Source organism: Eptatretus burgeri, chromosome 17 (assembly GCF_056783735.1).
Source record: "Eptatretus burgeri isolate ZD-2024b chromosome 17, Ebu_testis_v1, whole genome shotgun sequence".
Taxonomy (NCBI): domain Eukaryota; kingdom Metazoa; phylum Chordata; class Myxini; order Myxiniformes; family Myxinidae; genus Eptatretus; species Eptatretus burgeri.
This window is the reverse complement of record NC_140977.1, coordinates 42,847,145-42,865,731: the sequence shown is the minus strand read 5'-3', so window position 1 is coordinate 42,865,731 and position 18,587 is coordinate 42,847,145. Positions and strand designations below refer to the sequence as shown.

Here is an 18,587-nt window from a genome sequence, read left to right as displayed (position 1 = left end):
CAAGAGTATTCTGTAAAAGTGCAGCACAGGAATTGATGAAAAAGCAGAATCCAGATACTCAGTTTAAAGTCACTTTTTATGTCTGATGTACAAAGAGCACAGAAATTATCACCAAAGGGAATATGGTGGAGCAACAAACCTATTACGTTTGACTTGGGAATAGCAGGACAGTCTGATGACAAATCTTTCACAAAAGATGCTGCATACAACGAAACACCAGTCTCAATCACGCAGGTTTTACCATCTCAATTTCGCACCGACGGTACGACCGACAAAATGGTTCAGTTGGAGTCAACATGATACCTTCAGCAGTCGGAAACGTGAAGTAATTCGCGTAAAAGGACATTGGACGATTCAAAAAAGTTGTGAAAATAAATGCAGATAGTGGGAGGACACCGGAAAGTTTATTGCAATGGTGATGTTGCATTCAAAATATTCCTCAATTCAGCTTCCTGATGAGTTCATTGATGGCGGAACCTCGGTCACCACAATGTCCAGTCTCCAGAGCTTGGCGGGTACGATTACGGCGGGAATGCCGTGCCACGGGGAGCATGAAAGGGTGCAGGAAGAGTGAAGAAACCTTGAAATGTGGGCCTAAGGAGAACACCTCATGGATGACATCCTCCAGGCAGATGATGCCACATTTACCTTTTGACAAAGGCGAAGGAGGAACAAGTTAGTGGAGAGACTAGAAAATTTTAAGTTTGCAATCAAAAGCATGTTGTGTGGCTTACAGCACCAAATTGATAGGTCATACAGTCGCATGAGATGGAGCAGTTGAGATAACATTCACCAGAATATTATTAATTACTAGCTGAAACCCCGTCACAGACGGATTCCGTTCATTCAACCACCCTCACCAGCTCACACACACTCGAGGGACATGGACTGGACAGGGTGTGCTTGCCCCCGCCTACTCATCCCCCATCCCTGCCCCAATCAATTTGCTTACCCCCGCCCAAAAATGCAATTACCCCGGCCCCGCCTTTTCACTCCCCGCCCCCCGTCTCTTGATTCCCCGCCCCACTTGCCCCCGGGCCCCCACCACCCAGTCCACCCCCTCACACTCAACTCCGCCTAATTCAACCCAGCCCCGCCCCATTTCCCCCTGTCTCCCGCTTTCAATTTGCTTACCTCCGCCCAAAAATTTGCTTACCTTGCCCCCCACCTCTTCACTCCCTGCCTCCGCCTCTTCACTCCTCGCCCCCAACTCAACGAAAAGTGTTTATTCTGCTTCAGAGTTGAAAGTTGACTATTGCCACTATGTGCGATGCACTCTTACAGGTACGAAGTTTCTTTCAGTCCAGGTCACAGTACCAAGAAAAACGTGACGCGACTGCTAGGAGGAGCACAAAATTGGTCCTTCAGTATTAATATATAGAAGATAGATAGATAGAAGATAGAAGATACAGTAGACGCCGCTTTATAAATCCACGGTTATAAAATCCAGCCGCTGATTGTGACCAAAATGAGTTGGAACGGAATTTTACATCGAGAAATCCTCCGTTTAATAAATCCACCTGCTTGGCACGTGTGCGGTCTCAATCTAAGCTTGATGTAGTATGCGCTGCCGCAGAGTGGAAAAAAAAAAAACCCAACAACAACAGCAACTGGTGATGGACTTCGAATCCCACCGCCGCTCGAATCCCTCCGACCCCGAATCCCAATAGCCAAGGGAAGAAAGCGACGACGAACCCGAGCCGATGCCAACAGCGGCAGAGATGTGGACAGCACTCGCCAAATTGGACAGGGGAATGCAGCTCTCAGGTTTTGCCCATCCCGATTTCCGCCACGTGACGGATTCAAGAAAGGAACATTTGCACAAAACCTTCCCTCCCAAGCAAGCGACCTTGGAGAGATTCTTTTGAATAATCCCCTTGTCACCGTTTGATAAATCAATGTTTTTGTAGCATAAAGCAGGGTTTAACGACATTCGCTTTTTGTCTTATCAATCCAGTAGGTGGCTGAAAATAGGTTCTCCACTTCATAAATCTAGCCGGTTAATAAATCCAAACGGCGTGGTCCCATGGTGGATTTATAAAGCGGCGTCTACTGTACAATGTTTCTTGTTACATTTTTTTGTGTCAAATTCACATTCTGAGGTAGTCACCATGTGCAGAAGAGGATTTTACATTGCAGACGCTATTTTTGAGGAGTGGCATTAGTAATTGCACCTCTCAGCAGTAACGTTCTGACGACGGACGTAATGGCGTCAGCAAATAACCGATGATGTCATGATGTCCTGACGCCTCTCAGCGGTGACGTCACACGTCGCCATGTAAACGAATGTAAAACGAAAAGTGTTTATTCTGCTTCAGAGTTGAAGTTTGACAATTGCCACTATGTGCGATGCACTCTTGCAGGTACCATGTTTCTTTCAGTCCAGGTCACAGTACTGAGAAAAACGTGACGCGACCGCTCGGAGGAGCACAAAATTGGTCCTTCAGTATTAATATATAGATACTGCAGAAAATTCATCTCAAAGACTTCATCCAAACAGGCTGGCTTTTACACAATACATGCAAGTAGGATGACGACACCAACCACGTTGACAGTCTGACCCTGGTGAAGTCGTACTCAACAGTAGATGCTTGCAAGACAATGGACACAATAAACAAGATGTTGATCGAGGTATATTAACAATCTCGGGAAGTAAGGAAAAGCTGATGTTTCAGGCATTAACCCTTCGTATAAGCAAAAGGGAATTCTCCTCTGGGGGGGGGGGGGGGGAGGGGGAGTAGGAACTATTATGCCAGTGTCCTTATTCTATTTCACCGACCGGTGTTTGTCGCGCTACTCCTTCAACAGTTCTGGCTGATGACATCCAGACTTGCTGCAGAGGATCAGCATGACCCCAATTATATTAATATATAGGGGTGTTTTCATCTTTGTCGGTGGTATTGTGGGGGGATAGGATGCAAATTTTCAATGTAAATGTGTATTGTGGAGCACTGTCTCGAGGTGGGGGTATTACAGGTCTCCACCATTTACAGTTTGAGTCCAGCGATATAACGATATAATTTTACATATCGATATACTGGTATTTGTTTTCAGTATACTGGTAGATTCAGAATTCCAACAGAAATTAAAACGGTACATCACCAACAGATCGAAGAAAGGTGTTTACAATCTTTAAATACCGTACACAATTTTAAAAGCTTTGATGTACTCGGCGTCTCGGCTAAACATGGAACAGGAACAGTGAAACGTGTGACGTCAAGACGACCAAGAAGTAAGTACAGTAGGATTTAACTTTTCAACCTCAGAATCCGAGCTCCTCAGCTACGTACAAGCAATCACATTTTACTTTGCCATCATGGCGAGTTTTAAAGCAATTGCCAATTGGTTATTCATATAAAATCAGGTATGCTTGAGAAAATCTGCGCCGAGTCAGTGATCCAGGATAGAATAAGTCTTCAATCTGCAGGTAGAAGACTTCCAGTTCCTGCCCATTGTTTGGAGGGATAGGAGAGGGAAATAGCGTTGAGTTTAGCACGTTTCGTTCCCGAGTATCGACTCTCCAACGTTTGTCTTCTAAATATGCGTTTCAAAAAAAATGGACATTATCAAAGCTTTTTTGACTTGCACTCTTCGGGATAAAACCACAAGCAGATGAAGAAGAAGCACCAAACTATCATTTACAAAGTAATGTCCTCAACGTTGACCGGTTGAGAGAAAGCAAGGAGGGGATTACCTGATTGGTGGAACTACAGAGCATCATGAGTAATGAGTCGCTGGAAATGAACCATCATGAATAATGAATAGGCGGAGATTAATCACCAAGAACCAGCAGAAACGTAATGCCAATTAACTGAGGGCTAGTTGGGGGGGGGGGGGCGGGGGAGGGTGAGGGTGTGGTTTTCATGACAACTCAACATTGACTGTGGTACAGTTGTTACACAATCAAGCCATCATTTATCAAAATAGATATTAAGTTCAGACAAATTCTGTTGACAAAAATAGGATTGGTTGACCTGATGAATGCGGCCTCCATTACACGAAGGTGAGCGAGACTGCGTCCTCCACTCGGGATTTTAAACCAGCCAATACGATATTGGTCTGCACACTGAGAATTATTCAGTAAATGGTAACCAACTGCAGAGGCACAGGGAATAGTTGTCGTCCTATGTACATTCTTACAAGCGCAAGTTGGTTGTCTGTTTGGTTGACTGACCCCGTCTGATCCCCAAAGGGACGTGTTGTTCAATACGATGCTTCAATCTCAATGTGCGGCCCACATACCTAGCATCACACTGGCACTGAAATTCGTAAATAATCTTACATATATGAGAGGCAGGAAGAACATCTTTTTGGACCGACGGAAGCAACTGGTGGGTGGTGAAAAATCACTCATGGTTGAATAGCATAGTGAGAATGGGACACCGCCCGTTTGATCTGGTTTTCAACCACACCAACACCCGCTCCCCTCCCCCCGACGAGCCTTCAACCAATTAGCATGACGTTTCCACCGATTTTTTTTGGCGATTCATCTCCGCCTAATCATTATTCATGACGATTTGTTGCCGCAGACTCATTATTCACGCTGCTACGTGGTTCCACCAATCAGGTAATCCCATCCGTCCTTTCAACCAATAAACATTGAGGACACTACATTGTAACTTTATAAGCGAGAAGAGCACTCGGTAGAGTGCATACCTCCGCCACGCAATGTCCGATCCAAGAGAACATATCGGGCCCAATACATTTTTGAAATATCATGCCACACAGTACGAGATCATTTTTGGCCCAATCCCTCAATGGTGAAGAATCACTTTAAAAATTCTAGTCGTTGGATCTGGATCTTCACCAAAGTCTAATCAGTTCGTCCTTGTCACAAACCGAACCTGTCCACAAAATTTAATCCGAATCCGTGCACAACTTTTTGAGATATCTTGTGCACAAACAGAGACAGATAGACAGAAAGGGGTGAAAACAACCTCCTTCACCTTCGGTGGCGGAGGTAATGAGAGTTTGGTGCTTCTTCATCCGCTTGCAGTTTTATCCTAAGGAGTGCAAGTCAAAAAGCTTTGATAGTGTCCATTTTTATTGAAATGCACATTTATATTTTGTTGTACAAATCAAATGTTTGTTGTCTTTTAGTCAAACAATACATCTTTCGATCCCTCCTGTCTCCGTCCATCAATCCATCTTTCAACCCTCAACTCCAGCTATCCATCCATTGCCGATCACTTGCCCTTTAACTTTCAAAAGGTAACTCACCAACTCCTCAGTCCTCACGATTCTGGTATTTTTGCCTTTCAAACACTATAATTTCCATGTGAAACTTTCCTCAACTGAATCCACATGTTCGTTTCTCAATAACAAATCCCTCTCGTCGTCCTTCAGCCTCCCAACCCCTACTTCACGCGATACCCTTCAAACCCCCTGGTCATTACACATCGTGAACCCCCCCCCCCCAACCACCACGACGTCACTAATAGTAATTACCCGATATAGCTCAGTTCTCTCAGTACAGTGACCCAAACTAATTACCCCAATAAGCCATTACCAATAGGTTATAATTTACAAAGGATCCCTCAGCTGTGCAAATCATCATGGAATTAAATAAATTTTCCTTTATTAAATTATTTCCAGCAAAACTCTCCAAATAAACCCTGATCATAATCATGCAAAACAAACAGCTGCTCCCCGCTCATAGGGTAGAATTTTAAATATAACCATCATACCACTATCCCAGAAGAAAATATATATATATATTGCAACTGGCGGGGGTCAGCTGCCAACCGACCACTCTGAACGGAGCTGCAAGTCGAGTCGGCCCGACCGATCGCCCGGAATATAGATCGCCGCCCGGATAACTCCGAGCGACGGGTCCTTGTACAAGAACCGAAATACGCCAATCGGCAGATCACGTGGTGTAGGGTCGATTGCCAATCTTCATTTTACCTAAATACCCACGTGATCCAACTACCAGGGTATTCCACCCTCGACGGAACTCGTACGGAACAAACCGCCGACGCGAGCTTGTCCGTGCACAATTCCGAGTGGCGTAATCGCCGAGAACCGTCGGTCCAAATGTCCCCCTATTACGGCAAACCAACGGCTTTCGAACTCCCAACACACAAAATGTTCAGTCAATGAGGGAATGGACACAACGAGCAGGTTTACATTCACACAAGGACATTTATTATAATAAAACACGTATGCAATTAAATAAGGCAAAACACGTATGCAATTATACAAGCAACAAAAGCACGACAAAAGAACTACAACCGTCTACTTATTATGTACAGTCACTTACACTTAACAGCAGTTCCTACTTATTAGACGGGCCCACGGACGCGCGCGCACACACACACACACACACACACACACACACACACACACACACACACACACACACACACACACACACACACACACACACACACACACACACACACACACACACACACACACACACACACACACCGGTGGCTGAGGCCTTTAATCACGAGCTCCAGCTCGGAGGATAGGTGAGCTGAAACTCAGAGCTTGACTCGAACCTTTCCACCTCGTGTGGTCTTCAACTTGTCCGGACCCAGGCTCCAGCGAGAGCGAGCTGAATCCAACCGCCGCGATCCTTCCCGAGCTCCAGCGAATCCTCCCGCGCTTCTCAACACGTGCCGGTGAGACGAGACGCCGATCCTTCCTGTCGATCGTCGCTTCCCCGAGGATCCAACTCCAAGAAGAGGCCGATGCGTCGCACCAAGCCGGGAAACAAAATGGAGAACGAAAAGCTCCACAAACCAAGAAGAAGAGGAAGAAGAGTAAGAAGCCTCCACTCGCAGCTCGAGCCGAACAACCGGCTCAAGTTCCTTCCAAAACAAAGCAGCAGCCGAAGCTCACTGAGCCAGCCGAAGCAAAAAGCTTCCGAAGGCCTCAAGCCAAGCAGGACCCGATGGCCTGCTGAAAGACTGCCCTCTCCGAAGCAAAAAAAGCTTACTCCTCCCACGGGACTCAGCACACGAACTCTGCCACGGGACTCCCACAAACTCAGCCCTACCACAGGATTCCCACACACGAACAAAGAAAGGATCTCCCCTTTATCCTTCCCACCCCCTCCCCCGGCGTGACTCATGCCTTCATGATCCACCCCCCGCTCAACCACGGGTGGGAGAGAGTTGTTGACGTCACGGGATGGCAGGGTTCTTCTTCCTCTTCGCAGAAGAAGGGGAGGGACGTCTCCATTGTTCGCTCCCCAACTATTAAATCGATCTGCAGCGCATCTAATCGATTTCAAAACATTTAAACAATGGAAGGTGAGCTACCTCGGGAACATGCACTTATCCACATAGCTGACTAAGGGAACCTGTATGTTGTGTGCAATTGAATTCCAAATTCGTAACAATATACATATATATGTATACATATATATATATATATATATATATATATATATATATATATATATATATATATATATATATATATATATATCTATTGTTGCGGTTGAGGAAATTCGCAAAACACCATTCAGGTCCCGTAGGTGAGATATCTCTGTAAGTACATGTGTAGTTAGCCCCAAACCCGTTGTTTGGCGGGAATAAATGTGATTCATTCGGGCTGCGACCCTTTGAGATAGTCGTTTTTCTGTTCTATCTTTATTTTGAACCAACCACGTCACAACCGCCATCACACAACAACCACCAACCGCAACGCCGCTTCACAACAACAACAACGCCAACAGCCACGACCTTTACCTTCACAACTCGCTCCCGCAAACATCGCATCACCGCCATTCCAAGCGTCACCATGGCCATGGACCACCACTTTAAACCCTCCACCACCTTCGACTCTCCTTCTGCGGCCATTCCCGCACCGCTTGTGGGCACCATGCGTCAGGCAGTCCTGGCCTCGTGCGGGACGCGCGCCGAGCCGCGGGTGCAAAGTGCGGCCTTTCCGAGGAGAATTCGGATCAGGAATGATACACGCCCACTTCTGATCCATCCAATCAGCAAGCGCGGGGCGGTTTGGCCCCGCCTCCAGGCGCGTCGGTGTAGAATAGATATATGCAAATTCAAGGATCAGGGGAGACTCATGCCCCTTTTTCTCTGTCCAATAGGCGAGCGTGGTTCCACCCCCGAGCTCGTTCTGATCCAGAAATTTGCATATGGGTTCTCCTGCCGGACTATAAAGCGCTGAGCGCGGGGCGAATTTAGTCAGTTCGGAGCAGTCAGTTTTGGAGAGCAGAGTGTGGCAGCGGCAGAGTGTGGCAGCGGCAGTCAGTTTTGAGAAGAGTCAACTTGGGTCTGTCGGAGAGTCAGTCTGTCGGAGGTCGGAGTCTGTCGGGGTTCGGAATCTGTTGGGGAGCTGCAGAGAGAGGAAGCATGGAGCCTGGAGCGCGGTCGAGGTGATTTGCTGCAGTTGGCTGAGGAGAATTGCGGAGGGGACCGGATAGCTCGGGTCCGAGGCAAGGAAGACGGCGGTCTGCGACGAGCTCGCAGTGGAGTCGCTCGTCGCGGGACCCAAGCAAGCCAGCTATCCTCTTTCCCCAGAGCATCAACAATTCCCCCCTTTTTACCCCCCGTGCTGAGACAGTGCAAAAAGGGGGCCCCGTTCCCACCCCACTCCAAGCAGCGCCAACGAAACCCGCGAAGGAGCGCGGAGTCGGGGCACCGCCACGCCGCCACATTTGCGGCTCATCACAAGACACGGGTAGGATCCACCCGGTCTCGCGGCCCACAGGCCCCGTCTGCCCCCTTGTCTTTGAGGGTGGCCCTTTTCTTTTGCTTTTGAGTAAATGTGTTGTCGGCGTCGTCTGTAAAGTAAAACTGTGTAAGTGTTGCCGTGTGCACGCGTAGTCGGTAGTAGATCTGCATTGTTGTGTTTCTTTCGTTACATCTGCTTTTGGTGCATAATTGTTGTAATTGTATATGTGTGCTCTCCGTGTGCCGCGGAATAAATGTGCATTATGTTGAACTGTTTTTCCCGTTTCGCTTCGTCTTTTCTTTAATTGAATCTCCATCTTGCTTCACGTAAAGGGTTGGTAGTGGGTTTAATATGCCTGATAATTAATATGAACCGTCGAGGCCGACGATAACACCGCTCGGTTATCCCGATAGTTCGGAACGGGTCGCTTAAGTGGCCCGTGTCCAGAGTCGACCTGCGGCGAGGTGCAATCGCCCGGTCTACCCTCCGCGTGGGTACTTAGGTAGGTCGAGTTTGGCGAAAAACCCTATCCCACGCGGGGGGCCGATTGGCATGATCGTGGTGAGGCCGAAAGACCCACCCGTGACTAGCTCCCGGCGTTAGTCCGAGAGGGTCACGACAGAATTGTCCGTCCGGTGGGCGACGTGCCGCGATTCGAGTTACGTGGCCGCTCGCACGCCGGCGGGTGCGAATTCGCAACAATATATATATATATATATATATATATATATATATATCTATATATACATATATATACATACATATACATATATATATATATATATATATATATATATATATATATATATATATATATATATATATGTATATATATATATATGTATATATCAGTAGATATACCAAGCAAGCAGCGTACATGCAATCACATTGTTTTTTGCCCTCGTAGAAGTTTTTAAAGCAATTGCCAATTGGTTATTATTATTTTAAATGAATTGGGTGTGCTTTAGAAATCCTGTGCCGGTCAGCCGTTTGCAATACCAGTGTAATCATACCGGTACAACACTCCATGATAGTCATACAGGTATGGCGATAGAAATGGATCTCGATTCTCAACTTGTGTCGATTACCAACAATGATCTCGCTTTAAAACAAGTTGAAGTTGGAAGTAAAATAACCATTATCATGTGGGGAAAGAAAAGAAAACAAAAATAACTTAATAAATAAATTAAAAAAAAACTCCTGTGGGAATATTTTGAAAAATTACCACGTCAATGATGTGCACGTCATATATGGATACGTAATGGACCATTGCGTATATACATATATATGTAAAAAAAAGTAATTATTATTATTTTTTAATAATACCAACATCCCAGGATATCAATTAAAAAAAAAAAAAACGATTCCAATACCGATGGAGCCCATTCAATCTGATGTCTGAACTCGACTCTGGTACTGAGAGTGCTGTGAGACGTGGTGGTACCATCTCTGACTTATTTCCAGTTGTTACTGGGGTTCGTCAGGGGTGTGAACTGGCCCCCATACTTTTCAGAACTTGTCTGGACTGGATTCTGGGGAGGATGTCGGAGAGCTCAAGCAGCGGTGCATCTTTTGGGAATGTCAAGATCTCTGACCTTGATTTTGCAGATGATGCAGTCATCTTTGCTGAGACTGGATATCCTTTTGGGGGCCCTCGAGGTGATGAATGAGGAGTCAGAGCCGCTGGGATTACGAGATTAATGGGTTAAAACTAAGATCCAGGCTTTCAATGACATCTTGGATGCTGTTATCTTGTCTGTACCCATTTGTGGTGAGGATGTTGAGGTCACGGAGAGATTTACTGACCTTGGTAGTGATATTCATGTCTCTGCTGGCTGTGAGCCAGAAGTCAATAGATGTCTGGGTTGGGCCTGGGTAGTCATTAATGAATTGGAACATGGGATGTGGCGCTGCCGGTACCTGTGCAGGAGGATGAAAGTCTGAGTCTTCAGGTCCTTGGTGCTTTCAGTCTTGCTCTTTGGATGTGAGACTTGGACTCTGACCAGGGATCTGAGACGGAGACTTCATTCCTTTGGTACCAGGTCTCTTTGGAGAATCCCTGGTCGGACTTTGTATCCAACGAGCGGTTGCTGAGAGACTCAAATGAGATTTGTTACCTGCATAGTCCGTGAGAATCAGCTGCGGCTGTGTGGACATGTGGCTCATTTTACTGACGCTGATCCTGCTCACCAGATTCTCTCAGCGAGTGAGCCTCGTGAGTGGAGGCCAATGGGCCGACCACATGCCTCGTGGTTGCAGCAGGTTGATCGGCATCTCAAGGAGATGGGGATGAGTCAGGCATCTGCCTGGTGGATGGCCGGCGGAAAGTGGATGCAGCGACGCACTGCTCTGGCGCATGCTCCCATACCTCACGTGATCGTTTCCAGTGCAGTATTCCTGTCCCCACATTTTTCAGTGCAGTGAGGTGTTTTGATTTACAATTTTGAATTACACGGTGAGGGATGTTTTGCATTCCGCGGTGAAGTTTTCAAGTACATGACAACGATGTTATGTTTATAATTTACACGTATAGAAAAGGGCAATAACGTCATCAGGAACAGAAGTGACGGTTGGTTTTGTCTGTGTGAGAGTGAGAGTGAGAGTGAGAGTGAGAGTGAGAGTGAGAGTGAGATAGTGATGGCATTTGAGGTAAAAAGGCCATGCTATGATGACTTCCAAGTAAAAGCTGCGATTAAACTCTTACCATTTACAAGGAGAATCATAACTGTATGCAACAGATGCCTTTTGATTTACACATCAGGAGTCGTTTTGAATTTAGTTGCTTGCAGCGTCCACTCAAAGTCTTGCCACCTCCTGCGTCAAAGTTACAGGAGGCATAAGCGGTGAACAAGGTGCTAATTGATGAATCTATATATTCTTTATTTGTTCTTTTTTTCTCAATTTGCAAATCGTTCATGAGCATAGGCAATGAACAAGAGAATCCTATATTCTTTCTTAAATTTTTTTTTGTTGCAAATTGCTTAGTACAGGAGGCGAACAAGAGGTAGTAAAAAATTTTTTGCCTATAAAACACCCAAATAAAAGCATATGGTGGAAAAACGCGTTGCATGCTTGGAAGATTACCACCCATAGGGCGGGTACTCTGCCAATAGATAATGAAAATAGGACTGCATGTGCTGAAGCTCACCTCGACCAGGAGCAACAGTCACTCAAACACCCCAGACCCTGATATATATTTTTTCAATCCCGTGAACAAACTTTGGTACATCACGGGTAATGAAGGTTGTGGTCAAGTTTCAGAGAAATGTGTGTAGTCGGAGGAGGGAGCAACTACCTATTTTTTTGGGGGGGGGGTCAAAATTCTCCCCTCCCCCCCACCGTAGACCCCCTTAATGAGCACAGATTTTGATGCGGTTCATGAATCTTTGTTATACATCAGCTATGAAGCCTGTGGCCAAGTTTCATTAAAATCATGTGTTTGATTAAAGCAATAATGACTGAAATGTTTACAGACTCAATGACAGACTGGCTCGATCACAAACTCACCGGCCTAAAGTCCAGGTGAGCTAACAAATGGAAATTGCTATACCATCCATATTCTCATCTTTGATGTAAAGACAAAATTTAAGTTTCTATGCTTTGATGATGTTGCCACAATGAAAGGTGCAGCTTACACAAAAATCATTTTAAAGTGTTAAAACACTCATTATACAGAGATGTACAAGTCAGACCTGTGAAAAATCGTTTCAAGAACACCCCACAACATGGGGTGAAGTCGATTGAAACGTTTTTACACGGTTGGTTGAGGGGAATGACTCAAATTATTCAAATGAAAGGTGCGAGATTCAGGGGGTAGTGAAAGTACTTACCAAGCTTCTCTTCGACCAAGGAGTTGTCAGAAAGAGGTGTACTCCGACCCTTTACCATCGTGCGTCCGCGTTTCAAGATCAGTTCCCTCACAGACTTCAGGTTAGGATAACTGCACAACACAGCACAGCATAATTTATTTAATAATACTGCAGGTACAACGAATGAATGCTATTGCATGCAATTCTCCTTCAAATATAACTTCTTGTTGAGCTTGCTTACGGTCTTACTGTCAGAGCCAACAAGAGGATGAGGATCACAATAAGAGGAGGAAGAAGCGGCCGTAAACATTACAAGATGGCAAAGGTGTCATTGGACATGGTCACAAAGTTTGGTTAATCAAGCTTCATTAGACGGATCCATCAGTCCACACCTTTGTTTGCAATCTCTCTTGCTGCTCTACATACTGGTGCCAAACTTTGTAAGTATAAGAATGTCGTACAATTCTGCTTACGATATCTGGACCTGCACTCCATCTATTTCTTTCTGCTCAATTGAAAGTGAACTTTTCTTAAAATGTTTATGTTGGATGACAACACAGCATTCCGATGGATGGTGCTTTGGGTGCCATTCAGTCTCAGGATTGTTGCTGCTGTTCTATGAGCCTCCAATCCTATAATTTCTTCAGTTTATATTCACTAGTTCGTATAAACAAGCCGGTAGGCAGACATGGGTAGTCTCGATGGGCTCGTTCGATGGGGAATGACCTGAGGATCAAGCACAAGAAAATTCATGATTCCAGCTTCAAGGGTTAATGCTGAAGATTGTTTTTTCATTAAAATACCCCCACATTTAGACGTTTTTCAGCCGTTGCTAGGCAACGGAGGGGTCCATAGCAACGGTTCTTTCTCACACATAACTAGGACATACCATGAACCCACCATACCAGTTTCATGTATATCTGACTCATATACTTTGAGATATAACAAACTTCGTTTTTTTATTGTTTTCGACCAGGGTTCATTGAAAGTCTATCTTCTCCGACAGTTTTCATAGGATCCGGCTGGAAATTTTTGACAATATGGCTAAATGTACTGCCCACAGTCGCTCGTTGCCCGATTTTTGAAAAAATAATTTTTTTTATGATTTTAAAAATTTCAAAGTCCCGTTGCTAAGCAACGGTGATGTCCATAGCAACGGTTCTCATTTGCACACAACTAGGTCATGGTATGAACCTACCAACCAAGTTTCAACGAAATCGCCATTGTATTAACGGAGCATTGGACCGAACAGAGGGATAGACAGACAGACAAACATATCGACGGAAAAAGTGATAATAAGGGTAGAACAAATGTCAAAAAAATTTTTTTTTGAAAAATGTTTTTTTTTTTTTGACGAGATAGACTACCCAATAAATAAAATTAAAAAGCCGTTTTTATTTCTTCAAAACAGGATTTTTTTACACACACACCATTTACATGTCTCTTGTTCTCTTAAATAAATGAGGAAAGTAAGGAGAAAGTTCCGCCTCCCCATGGATGCCAACCAATGGAGAGGCTTGTCCATGCTTTAGGCTCTAAATGCTGAACGGCAAGTGAGGAGCAGTATTGAAAAATCTTTGGTATAATTCGGCCTGTCAGATTTGAACCACCAACCTGCCACACTTGGAGCTGACTTTCCATGCCACCCAGTTTGGCATGTCCTTTGACCTTTTGAGACCAAAATTTAATTAATTCAGTTTGTTATTACAGATCCTGGTGTTGGCTCAGTGGTTAGGGTAGCGGCTTGGGATCCAAGGGTCCTGAGTTCAATCCCCGTTGGCCACTGAATGAATACACACCAAGGGGTTGACTCAGCCTGTCATTCTTCTGAGGTCGGCAAATTGAGTACCAGCTTGCTGGGATATTTGAGCCATTTGAGGTCAGAAAATCATCTATGGCAGCAGGTAGATGAGGCACGAATTAGCGACTGCCAATGTATTTGCAGAACGGTATGAAGTGCACTCCTCCTTAGGGGGGAGACCGGTTCAAGCGAACACCACGATCTACAATAGGACTGGCAACCACTGTCGATTATTTCTGCCATCGAGAGGCAAAATGCCCGATCAGATGATTACAGTTCGTGTGTGTGTGTGTGTGTGTGTGTGTGTGTGTGTGTGTGTGTGTGTGTGTGTGTGTGTGTGTGTGTGTGTGTGTGTGTGTGTGTGTGTGTGTGTGTGTGTGTGTGTGTGTGTGTGTGTGTGTGTGAAGTCATTGTGGCAACAAAAACAAGAACAAGAACCTGAAAACATCATCATGCCTCTGACATTCGTCTAGGGAGGTACAAACAATGCTCATGAGGATTTTAAAAGTCAGACATATTTAACATGCCATTGAAGCTTTGATATCAAAATGTGAGAAAAATGCTTTGATAACGAGATGGTGCCAGGTCGCATTCATAAGAACCAAGTGAAAATGAATACTCAGAATTGGTATCAAAGCGTACCCCCATGTGATGTAAGGCTCAACACGTCGAAGCAGAGTGAGGGACCCAGAAGATAGCTTGAGGAAGACACCAGAGAAGAGGCGGGTGAGCCGCAGAAACTGGAGGGCTTTTTTTACGGCGAGACAACAACTGTTCGCACTGACCGACGAGATGGTCGGAATGAGCAAGAAACTAATGGATAAACACAAAAGCATCGCAGCAGAATGAGGAAAATTAACGAGGGCTTCAGTGACGAGGCCAACTCACCTTCGGATCCGAAGAGCGAAAGCGAGCCGAGGAGATGTTGGCACGGGAAGGAGCGAAGCAGGCTTACGTGCGAGACGCGACAGCCGCACTTTGTCTCTGTGACGCTGCCGGCTGTCCCTCACAAAACTCTCGGGTCGCTTGAAATGAAACTTTTCACCATTACGTCTCTGATAGGGAGGAGTGGGACGGGAAGGGGTCGGAGAGGGTAGAGCAGGAGAAATCAATAGGAAAACAATCACGTTAAGGCAGTGGGCACTAAAGTGCTGCTAATCAAAGGAAACACCGTCCAAATTGAATCAACTGAATTTTAGAGAAATCAATTTGTCATTATATATCGAAATGTAATGTTGAAACACAGCATGGAGTAGTTTCCGTACCCATGATGCAGTGTGCGTCAGCCATAATGGTTGGCAAGCTAAACAAGGCCAAATAATTAGCATCACCTTCCTTTGCAGCAAGTCAGAATAACGAAATAAACGTGCTCGATTGTGGAGCTACTGATGCTATCGTTGCCAGGGAAGTGAATACAACAAACATCACTGCCTTGCATAAAAAAGGTGCAAAAACAGATCCCTGCAACTACAGACCAATCAGCCTTTTCCCAATCATCAGCAAGGTTATGGAATCCATCATCGCTTCAGACATTAAATCCTTCCTCTTCTCCAATGGCTTGATTTCCGATCATCAATTTGGTTTCAGACCAGGTCACTCGACCCTGGATATGCTGCTTCTGCTCTCCCAACAATGGATGGAGGTCCTCAATGAAATCCGAGCCGTATCCCTGGACATATCACGTGCTTGTGACAGTCTGGCACCCAGCCCTGCTTACCAAACTCTCTTCCATTGGTATCCAAGGCCATCTCCACTCATGGCTCGCAGACTTCCTCTCCTTGCGCCAATCAACGTGTGGCCCTAAATGGAGTTCTTTCATCCCCTCTTCCTGTCCAGGCTGGAGTTCGTCAAGGTAGCGTTCTGGGCCCTGTTTTTTTCTGATTTGCATCAATGATCTCTCCGACTCTCTGGAAAATCCTATACATCTCTTTGCTGATGACTCCACCCTCTGCCGTACCATCGGTCATCCCCCAGACAGGCAAGCTGCAGCTTCTTCGCTCACTGCAGATCTGGATAAAATCACAAACTGGTCCAACACGTGGAACATGTCTTTCAATCCGGACAAATCTCACACTCTCACTATGTCTCTTTGAAAGGACCGTTTAGAAACCCCCCCCCTCCCCCATCCACTTTCTTAACAATCCTCTGGAAGAAGTCCTTTCTTGCAAGCTTCTGGGTCTCACTATCTGCCATGACCTTTTCTGGGCCACATTTCAAACCTCGCCTCTAAAGCCAGTCGCCGACTGGGAATCCTCCATCGTGCAAAGTCCTTCCTCGGCCCACCTGAGCTACTGACCACTTACAAAGCTTTTGTCCGCAGCCTTATGGAGTACTGCTCTCCCATCTGGGCTGGTGCTCCTGCCTCCCACCTTTCTCAGTTTCACGCTGTGGAAACCAAGGCATTTCGGATCATCGGCATCTCCCGCAATGAAGCTGAGTCTTTGGGCCTCTCACTCAATCACCGCAGGTTGGTCGGTGGTTTTTCTGTCTTCTTAAGTCTCCTCTCCAGCCTCGCCCCCCCCCCCCGCCCCTGCTCTCTCTGAGATTTGTCCCCACCACATTTCCTCAGGGTGCTCAAGGTCTGCCAACAACCCCCTTCTGGTAAAACCAACAAAAATCACAAATCACTGCTCACCTTCACTCCTATTTTTTTCCCACCTTTGGAATAAACTCCCTCACTCTATTCAATCCCATTCTTCCCTCCAGGCCTTCAAAACAGCTGTTCAGCACCACCACTTATCATCCCCATCAAAATCCTCGATCTTTTCTACCCCGATAATCCACCCAAGCCCACCTCCTTCAAATTCCCTGCTTTCCTTCATGAAAGTCCCTGTAATGTCCATCTTCTATTCCCCATGTTCCCCATCCCATCTCTCTCCCTTCGACAGATCTAATGTCTCTGTTCCCCACTGTTTTGTCCTTCCCACTCCCTCCCCTCTCGTCTCATGCCCCCCTTGATGTGCGTTGTGTGTTCGCTCTCATACGAGCCTCGACAAGATAAACAAAAAAAACCAACAACAACATGGCAGAGCGCACGGCATTATGGGAAAACTCTGAAAACCCTCGAGAGCCGTGACGCGGCCTCAACGACCACTTACCTACCGAGGTCACGTGTACCACGTGTGCAGTTTGAGTGCCTGGTTTTACGAACCCAACTGAGGAAAAAAAAAACTTTACCCAACAGTTACCCGCTGCAGGTTTTGGTTGGAACGCTTGTAGTTTTCCTTCAATCCCTGGTACTTCTTCCTCCTCTTCAGCAAATTTTCAGGAACCTTTGGAATACGCATCACCTGCCTGCGAATAGACACAAAGTGAAAAAAAAAAAAAGTTTAATTATTATTCCAGCATATTGGATTGATGATTTGTTGGATCGAAACCGGTCGCTCATCGTTCCCGTCCATTTTACGGGACAATAGCTTACCGATAAAAATGTCCCAACATCGAATATTAAGAAATACCGTTTGCAGCGCGAAACAAACCGCTGCCGATGAAGGATGGTGCGAGATCCATCTCCCTTCACCCTCCACTTACGGCATGTCAGGATGGACGTCCGCCATTGCAATAAGTGAGGAAGAAGAAGAAGAATAAGAAGAAAAACTTAATAAATACAACCAACTTCCGGCGGATGTGACATCATATCATGACGGCTTGTATTTATTTCCTCAACTTGTTGGTTGTTGTGCTTTACCGACCGACGACATCATTATTTTGACACAAGCCAAATCACACATTAATTGCATGTTTTGTTGTGTATTATTTGTTGACTTATTATGTTATTCAACAGCATCGATGTCCAACCTGCGTTTTTTGTCAGAACGATGTTGTGTTTATTGCTGAGATTATCAACATTAACTAAGGACTTATACCTATCGATAAATCAGTAGTCTGTTTTATACTTTTATTCTGCTTTCCTTCAGATATAATACATTGCTGAGAGAAAAAAAAAACGAAAGGGATAAAATACACGCCGAGCTAGTATATACTCCCAACACTGAAGATGCCGCAGATATTTTGTAGCCGAGATAATTCGATAAACAAAGAGGAGAGCACTTCTCCTCGCACTTTAGGACGGAACTTTTATATGTACAGGATCCGGATCTCCTTAAATACTAAACACCTGTACACATCCTCGCATTGAGGGTGCCTTTTGAGAGTGTCTATCATGAACTTTTAAATATATTCGGGCATTTTCTTTAAAGTTTCGAAAAGTTCACGTTACTATTTAAAGATTATTCCATTTAACGTGTTGTAATTTCGCAAATACACCATTTTCTCGTCATGAACGAGGAGCCTCCATGACGGGTCTCGCTATTGGCTCCATCAAG

The 18,587-nt window shown here is 45.4% G+C and overlaps 1 protein-coding gene across 2 annotated transcripts; it reads right to left on the bottom strand.

Annotated features, from left to right (window-relative positions):
• Positions 1-57: 57 nt before the first annotated feature.
• On the bottom strand, positions 58-17,917 carry RPL7L1 (ribosomal protein L7 like 1). Of its 2 annotated transcripts, none has more exons than XM_085862604.1 (6): positions 17,794-17,917; positions 17,451-17,556; positions 15,151-15,317; positions 14,905-15,042; positions 12,483-12,592; positions 58-648 (listed from the first exon to the last, which is right to left on the bottom strand). In XM_085862604.1, exons 1-6 carry the CDS (start codon positions 17,817-17,819, stop codon positions 440-442), a joined length of 756 nt encoding a protein of 251 aa, XP_085718730.1. In that variant the 5' UTR covers positions 17,820-17,917; the 3' UTR covers positions 58-439. The 2 variants fall into 2 exon arrangements, with proteins under 2 accessions (XP_085718730.1, XP_085718731.1); XM_085862605.1 differs by having other exon boundaries at positions 17,742-17,896.
• Positions 17,918-18,587: the final 670 nt, after the last annotated feature.

Excerpts from the sequence above, each read along its gene's own strand:
- RPL7L1 (XM_085862604.1), bottom strand. The coding sequence starts at position 17,819 with ATGGCGGACGTCCATCCTGACATGCC. Across the intron at positions 17,557-17,793 it reads GACGTCCATCCTGACATGCC|GCAGGTGATGCGTATTCCAA; the intron begins GTAAGTGGAGGG and ends GTCTATTCGCAG. Across the intron at positions 15,318-17,450 it reads CCAACCAAAACCTGCAGCGG|AGACGTAATGGTGAAAAGTT; the intron begins GTAACTGTTGGG and ends CCTCCCTATCAG.